This window comes from Pseudopodoces humilis, chromosome 30 (assembly GCF_049639895.1).
Source record: "Pseudopodoces humilis isolate 2021_Gansu_Grassland_sample_001 chromosome 30, ASM4963989v1, whole genome shotgun sequence".
NCBI lineage: Eukaryota > Metazoa > Chordata > Aves > Passeriformes > Paridae > Pseudopodoces > Pseudopodoces humilis.
In genome coordinates this window covers 4,846,127-4,857,712 of record NC_142229.1, presented here as the reverse complement: position 1 = coordinate 4,857,712, position 11,586 = coordinate 4,846,127, and the positions used below count along the sequence as shown (strand labels likewise).

Sequence of the window (11,586 nt, the reverse complement as noted above, 5' to 3'; positions counted from 1 at the left end):
GCCACCCTGCCTGTGTCACACCCCTGTGTCACCCCCGGGGTCACCCACACCCTGTGGCACCTCGGTGTCACTCAGCCCACGTCACACCTGTGTCACCTTTGTGTCACCCCATGTGTCACCCCCTGTTATCACCCCCAGTGTCACCCCAGTGTCCCCTCAGTGTCCCCTCTGTCACCCCCAGTGTCACCCTCAGTTTCCCCCCCAGTGTCCCCACCCTGCCACCCCCAGTGTCTCCCTGGTGTCCCCCCGGTGTCCCCCCAGTGTCACCCCCCCAATGTCACCTTTGCCACCCCCAGTGTCACCCCCCCAGTGTCACCTTTGTCACCCCAGTGTCACCCCCAGTGTCACCTTTGCCACCCCCAGTGTCACCCCAGCGTCTCCTCAGTGTCCCCCCAGTGCCACCCCTGTGTCACCTCCTATGTCCCCCCATTGTCACCTCCCCGGTGTCCCCCGGTGTCCCCTGTCCCACCTTGGCCTTCTGCTGCAGCGTCAGGCGCTTGATGGAGATGAGGCTGTTGGACTTGGAGTCCCCGATCACCACCCACCAGCCCTCCTCGCGCTTCTGTGGGGACATTGGGGACATTGGGGACATTGGGGACACTGTCACCTCAGTGCCACCCCCATCACCACCCACCAGCCCTCCTCGCGCTTCTGTGGGGACACTGGGGACATCATTGGGGACATTGGGGACGACATTGGGGACATTGGGGACATCATTGGGACATTGGGGACATTGGGGACATTATTGGGGACATTGGGAACATCATTGGGACATTGGGGACATTGGGGACATCATTGGGGACATTGGGGACGACATTGGGGACATTGGGGACATCATTGGGGACATTGGGGACATTGGGGACGACATTGGGGACATTGGGGACATCATCAGGGACACTGCCACCTCACTGCCACCCCCATCACCACCTACCAGCCCTCCTCGCGCTTCTGTGGGGACACTGGGGACATCATTGGGGACATTGGGGACATCACTGGGGACACTGGGGACATCACTGGGGACACTGGGGACATTGGGGACATCATTGGGGACATTGGGGACATTGGGGACATCACTGGGGACATTGGGGACATCACTGGGGACACTGGGGACATCACTGGGGACACTGGGGACATCACTGGGGACATTGGGGACATTGGGGACAACACTGGGGACATCACTGGGGACACTGCCACCTCAGTGCCACCCACCCTGTGTCACCCAGCCCGTGTCACCCGCTGAGATGGAGACACGGGGACTCTGAGACCTGGGGACAGCCCTGTCCCATCCCAGCCATGGATCCCATTGATCCCATGGATCACATTGATCCCAACCCCATGGATCCCACTGATCCCGTGGATCCCACGGGCCCCACGGATCCCATGGATCACATTGATCCCGGTCCCATGGGTCCCACTGATCCCGTGGATCCCACTGATCCCGTGGATCCCGATCCCATCGATCTCGATCCCGTGGATCACATTGATCCTGCTCCCATGGATCCCATGGATCCCGTGGATCCCATGGATCCCGTGGATCCCGCGGTACCTGTGGGAACAGGGGGGCGATGACCGGCCCGGTGACCTCCTCCTCACGCTCCAGCTGCACCAGCACCACCACGGGGCCACCGCTGGGGCCACGGAACCAGATCAGATCCCATCAGATCCCATCAGATCCCATCAGATCCCATCCCAAATCCCATCCTGATCCCATCCCAAATCCCATCCTGATCCCATCTTGATCCCATCCTGATCCCATCCCAAACCCCATCCTGATCCCATCCCGATCCCAGCACCGCCACAGGGCCACCACTGGGGACACGGAACCGGATCAGATCCCATCAGATCCCATCAGATCCCATCCTGATCCCATCAGATCCCATCCTGATCCCATCAGATCCCATCCCGATCCCATCCTGATCCCAGCACCACCACGGGGCCACCACGGGATGGAGCACAGCATCAGGAACATCCCGATCCCGATCCTGATCCCATCCTGATCTCATCCCAAACCCCATCCTGATCCCATCTCGATCCCATCCTGATCCTGTCAGATCCCATCCTGATCCCATCCCCGATTCCAGCACCACCACGGGGCCACCACTGGGGACATGGAACCAGATCAGATCCCATCAGATCCCATCCTGATCCATCCTGTCCCTGTCCCCCACCTCGTAGGACAGTTCCACGTTGGGGTAGCGGTTGCAGAACCATCCCCGTGATCCCAAGGATCCCGATGATCCCATCCCATGGATCCCAATGATCCCATCCCAACAACCCCAATGATCCCAATGATCCCATCCCAACAACCCCAATGATCCCAGTGATCCCATCCCAATGATCCCATGGATCCCAGTGATCCCAATGATCCCATCCCATGGATCCCAATGATCCCAGTGATCCCATCCCAACAACCCCAATGATCCCAGTGATCCCATCCCAACAATCCCATGGATCCCAGTGATCCCAATGATCCCATGGATCCCCACACACCTGCGGATGCTGTCCCTGTCCCCCACCTCGTAGGACAGTTCCACGTTGGGGTAGCGGTTGCAGAACCATCCCCGTGATCCCCATGATCCCGATGATCCCATCCCATGGATCCCAATGATCCCAGTGATCCCATCCCAACAATCCCATGGATCCCAGTGATCCCAATGATCCCATGGATCCCCACACACCTGCGGATGCTGTCCCTGTCCCCCACCTCGTAGGACAGTTGCATGTTGGGGTAGCGGTTGCAGAACCATCCCCGTGATCCCCATGATCCCGATGATCCCATCCCACAGATCCCAGTGATCCCATCCCAACAACCCCAATGATCCCAGTGATCCCATCCCATGGATCCCATGGATCCCAGTGATCCCATCCCATGGATCCCATGGATCCCCACACACCTGCGGATGCTGTCCCTGTCCCCCACCTCGTAGGACAGTTCGATGTTGGGGTAGCGGTTGCAGAACCGCGCCACGTCGGCGATCTGCGCCTCGGGCAGCTGCAGCAGCGCCGTGCGCTCCTCGTCCTCCATCTCCATGATGTCAAACACGCTCTCCACGCCCTGGAACACCGGGAATTGTCATCTCCACCCCAAACCCCATCCTGATCCCACCTGATCCCATCCTGATCCCATCCCAAACCCATCCTGATCCCATCCCCATCCCATCCCCATCCCACATCCTCGTCCTCCATCTCCATGATGTCAAACACGCTCTCCACGCCCTGGAACACCGGGAATTGTCATCTCCACCCCAAACCCCATCCTGATCCCATCCTGATCCCATCCTGATCCCATCCTAAACCCATCCTGATCCCATCCCCATCCCATCCCCATCCCATGTCCTCGTCCTCAATCTCCATGATGTCAAACACGCTCTCCACGCCCTGGAACACTGGGAATTGTCATCTCCACCCCAAACCCCATCCTGATCCCACCTGATCCCATCCTGATCCCATCCCAAACCCATCCTGATCCCATCCTGATCCCATCCCAAACCCATCCTGATCCCATCCTGATCCCATCCCAAACCCCATCCCCATCCCACGTCCTCGTCCTCCATCTCCATGATGTCAGACACGCTCTCTATGCCCTGGATTGGTGGGAATTGTCATCTCCTCCCTGATCCCACCCGATCCCATCCTGATCCCACCCCAAATCCCATCCCGATCCTTTCCTGATCCCATCCCAAACCTCATCCTGATCCCATCCCCATCCCACGTCCTCGTCCTCCATCTCCATGATGTCCAACCCGCTCTCCACGCCCTGGAATCCTGGGAATTGTCATCTACACCCCAAATCCCATCCTGATCCCACCTGATCCCATCCTGATCCCATCCTGATCCCATCCGATCCCATCCCAAACCCATCCTGATCCCATCCCGATCCCATCCCCATCCCACATCCTCGTCCTCCATCTCCATGATGTCCAACCCGCTCTCCACGCCCTGGAATCCTGGGAATTGTCATCTCCTCCTCATCTGATCCTGATCCCATCCTGAACCTGATCCCATCCTGATCCTGATCCCATCCTGATCCCACCTGATCCCACCTGATCCCATCCTGATCCCATCCCCATCCCATCCCCATCCCACGTCCTCGTCCTCCATCTCCATGATGTCAAACACGCTCTCCACACCCTGGAACACCGGGAATTGTCATCTCCACCCCAAACCCCATCCTGATCCCACCTGATCCCACCTGATCCCACCTGATCCCATCCTGATCCCACCTGATCCCATCCCAAACCCATCCTGATCCCATCCTGATCCCATCCCAAACCCATCCTGATCCCACCTGATCCCATCCCAAACCCATCCTGATCCCATCCCCATCCCACGTCCTCATCCTCCATCTCCATGATGTCAAACACGCTCTCCACACCCTGGAACACCGGGAATTGTCATCTCCACCCCAAATCCCATCCTGATCCCATCCTGATCCCACCTGATCCCATCCTGATCCCACCCCAAACCCATCCTGATCCCATCCTGATCCCACCTGATCCCATCCTAAACCCATCCTGATCCCTTCCTGATCCCATCCCAAACCCCATCCCCATCCCACGTCCTCGTCCTCCATCTCCATGATGTCCAACCCGCTCTCCACGCCCTGGAACACCGGGAATTGTCATCTCCACCCCAAACCCCATCCTGATCCCATCCTGATCCTACCTGATCCCACCTGATCCCATCCCAAACCCCATCCCCATCCCACGTCCTCGTCCTCCATCTCCATGATGTCAGACACGCTCTCTACGCCCTGGATTGGTGGGAATTGTCATCTCCTCCCTGATCCCACCCGATCCCACCTGATCCCATCCCGATCCCATCCTGATCCCACCCCAAATCCCATCCCGATCCTTTCCTGATCCCATCCCAAACCTCATCCTGATCCCATCCCCATCCCACATCCTCGTCCTCCATCTCCATGATGTCAAACACGCTCTCCACGCCCTGGAATCCTGGGAATTGTCATCTCCACCCCAAATCCCATCCTGATCCCATCCTGATCCCATCCCAAACCCATCCTGATCCCATCCCCATCCCACGTCCTCGTCCTCCATCTCCATGATGTCCAACCCGCTCTCCACGCCCTGGAATCCTGGGAATTGTCACCTCTGCCCCGCCCCCAGAGCCACGCCCCCTCCAGGGATCTTGTTAATTGGGCCCTCGTTAACTGGGGCATGACTCAGCGTATCCTGTCCCTGGATGTCCCCCAGCTGTCCCCAGGTGTCTCTGGGTGTCCCCAGGTGTCCCCAGGTGTGTCCCCAGAGTGTCCCCAGGTGTCCCCAGCTGTCCCCAGGTGTGTCCCCAGCTGTCCCCAGGTGTGTCCCCAGGTGTCCCCAGGTGTCCCCAGCTGCCCCCAGTGTCCCCAGGTGTCCCCAGGTATCCCCAGGTGTCCCCAGCTGTCCCCAGGCATCCCCAGGTATCCCCAGGTGTGTCCCCAGGCATCCCCAGGTGTCCCCAGGTATCCCCAGGTATCCCCAGGTGTGTCCCCAGGTGTCCCCAGGTATCCCCAGCTGTCCCCAGGTGTCCCCAGGCATCCCCAGGTATCCCCAGCTGTCCCCAGCCGTCCCCAGGTGTCCCCAGGGCCGTACCTTGTCCGTGCAGCGTTTGATGTGCTCGGAGGTGAAGTGGGGCAGCTGTTTCAGGTACGAGTCCTTGGACCACATGGCCTGAGTGACCATCTGGGCCAGCTCCATGGCGGCCAGCGCCGGGCTCAGCCACCCATTGCTGGACAGCACGTCCACACACGCCTGGATCAGCCGGATCGCCTGGACACACGGACAGGGGTGGAGATCAGGGGTGGACAGGGATGGTCAGGGATGGTCAGGGATGGTCAGGGATGGTCAGGGATGGACAGAGATGGACAGGATGGACAGGGGTGGTCAGGGGTGGTCAGGATGGTCAGGCTCAGCCACCCATTGCTGGACAGCACGTCCACACACGCCTGGATCAGCCGGATCGCCTGGACACACGGACAGGGGTGGAGATCAGGGGTGGACAGGGATGGTCAGGATGGTCAGGGATGGTCAGGGATGGTCAGGATGGACAGGGATGATCAGGGATGGACAGGGGTGGTCAGGGATGGACAGGGATGGTCAGGGATGGTCAGGGATGGACAGGGATGGTCAGGGATGGTCAGGGATGGTCAGGATGGACAGGGATGGTCAGGATGGACAGGATGGACAGGGGTGGTCAGGGATGGTCAGGGATGGTCAGGGATGGACAGGATGGTCAGGGATGGTCAGGGGTGGTCAGGATGGTCAGGCTCAACCACCCATTGCTGGACAGCACGTCCACACACGCCTGGATCAGCCGGATCGCCTGGACACACGGACAGGGATGGACAGGGGTGGTCAGGGATGGTCAGGGATGGACAGGATGGACAGGATGGACAGGGATGGTCAGGGATGGTCAGGGATGGTCAGGATGGACAGGGATGGTCAGGGATGGTCAGGGATGGTCAGGGATGGTCAGGATGGTTAGGGATGGTCAGGGGTGGTCAGGATGGTCAGGCTCAGCCACCCATTGCTGGACAGCACGTCCACACACGCCTGGATCAGCCGGATCGCCTGGACACATGGACAGGGGTGGAGATCAGGGATGGACAGGGATGGTCAGGGATGGTCAGGGATGGACAGGGATGGTCAGGGATGGACAGGGATGGTCAGGGATGGTCAGGGATGGTCAGGGATGGACAGGGATGGTCAGGGATGGACAGGATGGTCAGGGATGGTCAGGGATGGTCAGGATGGACAGGGGTGGTCAGGGATGGTCAGGGATGGTCAGGGATGGACAGGATGGTCAGGGATGGACAGGGATGGTCAGGATGGACAGGGATGGTCAGGATGGTCAGGGATGGTCAGGGATGGTCAGGGGTGGTCAGGGATGGACAGGATGGTCAGGGATGGTCAGGGGTGGTCAGGATGGTCAGGCTCAGCCACCCATTGCTGGACAGCACGTCCACACACGCCTGGATCAGCCGGATCGCCTGGACACACGGACAGGGGTGGACAGGGGTGGTCAGGGGTGGTCAGGATGGTCAGGGATGGTCAGGATGGTCAGGGATGGTCAGGATGGACGGAGGTGGTCAGGATGGTCAGGGGTGGTCAGGATGGTCAGGATGGACAGGGATGGACAGGGATGGACAGGATGGACAGGGATGGACAGGGATGGACAGGGATGGACAGGGATGGTCAGGGATGGTCAGGGATGGTCAGGGATGGTCAGGGATGGTCAGGGGTGGTCAGGATGGTCAGGCTCAACCACCCATTGCTGGACAGCACGTCCACACACGCCTGGATCAGCCGGATCGCCTGGACACACGGACAGGGGTGGACAGGGGTGGTCAGGGATGGACAGGGGTGGTCAGGGACGGTCAGGGATGGACAAGGGTGGTCAGGGATGGACAGGGACATGGTCAGGGGTGGTCAGGGACATGGACAGTGACACGAGCAGGGACATGGACAGGGATGGGGACCCCATGGGATGGACCCAGGCTGGAGCAGTTCCTGCAGAGCTGACCCCATGGAAGAGCATGGAGCAATCCTGGAAAACTGCACCCAGGGGATGGAATTCCTGGAGAACTGATCCCATGGGATGGAATTCCTGGAGAACTGATCCCATGGGATGGAATTCCTGGAGAACTGATCCCATGGGATGGAATTCCTGGAGAACTGACTCCAGGGGATGCAATTCCTGGAGAACTGATCCCATGGGATGGAATTCCTGGAGAACTGACCCCAGGGGATGGAATTCCTGGAGAACTGACCCCAGGGGATGGAATTCCTGGAGAACCTCATCATTCCGCTCCGCTTTCCTTGGCCACAAATCCCACCCCATCCCCAACTCCATCCCGTTTTCCCGTGACCGAGAACCCTTGGATTTCCCATCCCAAGAACCCTTGGATTTCCCATCCCGGGAACCCTTGGATTCCCCATCCCGGGAACCCTTGGATTCCCCATCCCAGAAACCCTTGGACTTCCCATCCCAGGAACCCTTGGATTTCCCATCCCAGGAACCTTTGGATTCCCCATCCCAAGAACCCTTGGATTTCCCATCCCAAGAATCCTTGGATTCCCCATCCCAAGAATCCTTGGATTCCCCATCCCAAGAATCCTTGGATTCCCCATCCCAAGAATCCTTGGATTCCCCATCCCAAGAACCCTTGGATTTCCCATCCCAAGAATCCTTGGATTTCCCATCCCAGGAACCCTTGGATTTCCCATCCCAAGAACCCTTGGATTTCCCATCCCAGGAACCCTTGGATTTCCCATCCCAGGAACCCTTGGATTTCCCATCCCAGGAACCCTTGGATTTCCCATCCCAGGAACCCTTGGATTTCCCATCCCAGGAACCCTTGGATTTCCCATCCCAGGAACCCTTGGATTTCCCATCCCAGGAACCCTTGGATTTCCCATCCCAGGAACCCTTGGATTTCCCATCCCAGGAACCCTTGGATTCCCCATCCCAAGAATCCTTGGATTTCCCATCCCAGGAACCCTTGGTTTCCCCATCCCGGGAACCCTTGGATTTCCCATCCCAGAAACCCTTGGATTCCCCATCCCAGGAACCCTTGGATTCCCCATCCCAAGAATCCTTGGATTCCCCATCCCGGGAACCCTTGGATTTCCCATCCCGGGAACCCTTGGATTCCCCATCCCAGGAACCCTTGGATTCCCCATCCCAGGAACCCTTGGATTTCCCATCCCGGGAACCCTTGGATTCCCCATCCCAGGAACGCATTCCCCGTGCCCCCAGCAGGGTTTTGGGATGGAATTCCTGATCCCACCTTGCTGAGGATCTCCTCGGTGTCCGACTGTAGCTCCGCGCTCAGCTGCATGCGGGACAGGTGGGCCTGGAGCAGCAGGTTGGTCTTGACGTGGGGGTCGTTGAATTTGGGGTTGGTCAGTTTGTGGGGCACCTTCTGGGACAGCTGGGGACGGAGGGACGGAGGGGAGCGGTCAGAGCCCGGAGCGGCTCCGTGAACGGGGTTGGGATTGAGTGTTCATCCCGTCGTTCCCATGGATCCCATGGATCCCATCCCATGGATCCCACCCCGATCCCAGATCCCGAATCCCATACCTGTCGCAGCAGGTTGTCCTTGTGGTGCCGGATGGGGATGTTCCCATTGATCCCATCCCATGGATCCCATCCCACTGATCCCATCCCATGGATCCCATCCCACTGATCCCACCCCGATCCCAGATCCCGAATCCCAGACGTGTTGCAGCAGGTTGTCCTCGTGGTGCCGGATGGGGATGTTCCCATTGATCCCACCCCATGGATCCCATCCCATGGATCCCACAGATCCCATCCCACAGCTCTCGTGGATCCCACCCTGATCCCAGATCCCACGGATCCCCGGGATCCCGTACCTGTCGCAGCAGGTTGTCCTCGTGGTGCCGGATGGGGATGTTCCCATTGATCCCATCCCATGGATCCCACCCCAATCCCATGGATCCCACTGATCCCATGGATCCCATCCCACAGATCCCACCCCAATCCCATGGATCCCATCCCCTGGATCCCCTGGATCCCCTGGATCCCAGATCCCAGGGATCCCGTACCTGTTGCAGCAGGTTGTCCTCGTGGTGCCGGATGGGGATGTTCCCATGGATCCCATCCCACTGATCCCATCCCATGGATCCCATCCCACTGATCCCATCCCACTGATCCCACCCCGATCCCAGATCCCGAATCCCGTACCTGTTGCAGCAGGTTGTCCTCGTGGTGCCGGATGGGGATGTTCCCATTGATCCCACCCCATGGATCCCACCCCATGGATCCCACAGATCCCATCCCACAGATCCCACAGATCCCATCCCACAGCTCTCGTGGATCCCACCCTGATCCCAGATCCCACGGATCCCTGGGATCCCGTACCTGTCGCAGCAGGTTGTCCTCGTGGTGCCGGATGGGGATGTTCCCATGGATCCCATCCCACAGATCCCACCCCAATCCCATGGATCCCATCCCCTGGATCCCCTGGATCCCCTGGATCCCAGATCCCAGGGATCCCGTACCTGTCGCAGCAGGTTGTCCTCGTGGTGCCGGATGGGGATGTTCCCATTGATCCCATCCCATGGATCCCATCCCATGGATCCCACCCCAATCCCATGGATCCCACTGATCCCATCCCACAGATCCCCTGGATCCCACAGATCCCCTGGATCCCACAGATCCCCTGGATCCCACAGATCCCACGGATCCCATGGATCCCAGGGATCCCGTACCTGTCGCAGCAGGTTGTCCTCGTGGTGCCGGATGGGGATGTTCCCATTGATCCCATCCCATGGATCCCATCCCATGGATCCCACTGATCCCATCCCACAGATCCCCTGGATCCCACAGATCCCCCGGATCCCATGGATCCCAGGGATCCCGTACCTGTCGCAGCAGGTTGTCCTCGTGGTGCCGGATGGGGATGTTCCCATTGATCCCATCCCATGGATCCCATCCCATGGATCCCACTGATCCCATCCCACAGATCCCCTGGATCCCACAGATCCCCCGGATCCCATGGATCCCAGGGATCCCGTACCTGTCGCAGCAGGTTGTCCTCGTGGTGCCGGATGGGGACGTTCCCATTGATCCCATCCCATGGATCCCATCCCATGGATCCCACCCCAATCCCATGGATCCCACTGATCCCATCCCACAGATCCCCTGGATCCCACAGATCCCCTGGATCCCACAGATCCCACGGATCCCAGATCCCAGGGATCCCGTACCTGTCGCAGCAGGTTGTCCTCATGGTGCCGGATGGGGATGTTCCCATTGATCCCATCCCATGGATCCCATCCCATGAATCCCAGATCCCACTGATCCCATGGATCCCAGATCCCACTGATCCCATGGATCCCAGATCCCACAGATCCCCTGGATCCCACAGATCCCCTGGATCCCACAGATCCCACGGATCCCAGATCCCAGGGATCCCGTACCTGTCGCAGCAGGTTGTCCTCGTGGTGCCGGATGGGGATGTTCTCGTACTCGGCGGCGTTGGAGATGATCTCCAGCAGCCCCCGCACCTTGGTCTTGGCGTTGAGGGACATGCTGAACAGTTCTGGGGGAAAACACACCCAAATCGGGAATTTTGGGGGGAGAAACACCCAAAAATCGGGAATTTTGGGAGAGAAACACACCCAAATCAGGAATTTTGGGAGACAAACACACCAAAATCGGGAATTTTGGGGAGAAACACACCAAAATCAGGAATTTTGGGGAAAACACACACAGAAATTGGGAATTTTGGGGGAAACACACACAGAAATTGGGAATTTTGTGGGAAAACACACACCAAAATCAGGAATTCTGGGGAAAACACACAGAAATTGGGAATTTTGGGGGAAACACACACAGAAATTGGGAATTTTGGGGGAAACACATACCAAAATTGGGAATCTGGGGGGAGAAACACTCAAAAATCGGGAATTTTGGGGGAAAACACACCAAAATCGGGAATTTTGGGGGGAGAAACACCCAAAAATCGGGAATTTTGGGAGAGAAACACACCCAAATCGGGAATTTTGGGGGGAGAAACACCCAAAAATCGGGAATTTTGGGAGAGAAACACACCAAAATCAG

At 58.6% G+C, this 11,586-nt stretch overlaps 1 protein-coding gene across 1 annotated transcript in view; it reads right to left on the bottom strand.

The window, feature by feature from the left end:
* Positions 1–469: 469 nt before the first annotated feature.
* Positions 470–11,586, bottom strand: part of SNRNP200 (small nuclear ribonucleoprotein U5 subunit 200) — a gene marked incomplete at its 3' end in the record, with an annotated part of 104,579 nt that continues 93,462 nt past the window's right edge. Inside the window, exons 40-45 of the mRNA XM_088068208.1 lie at positions 10,944–11,065; positions 8,789–8,932; positions 5,592–5,768; positions 2,895–3,055; positions 1,547–1,628; positions 470–562 (exon numbers count right to left, since the gene is read on the bottom strand). Of these exons, the coding sequence (XP_087924334.1) occupies positions 470–562; positions 1,547–1,628; positions 2,895–3,055; positions 5,592–5,768; positions 8,789–8,932; positions 10,944–11,065 (779 nt within the window). The remainder of the gene's footprint in view (positions 563–1,546; positions 1,629–2,894; positions 3,056–5,591; positions 5,769–8,788; positions 8,933–10,943; positions 11,066–11,586) is intronic.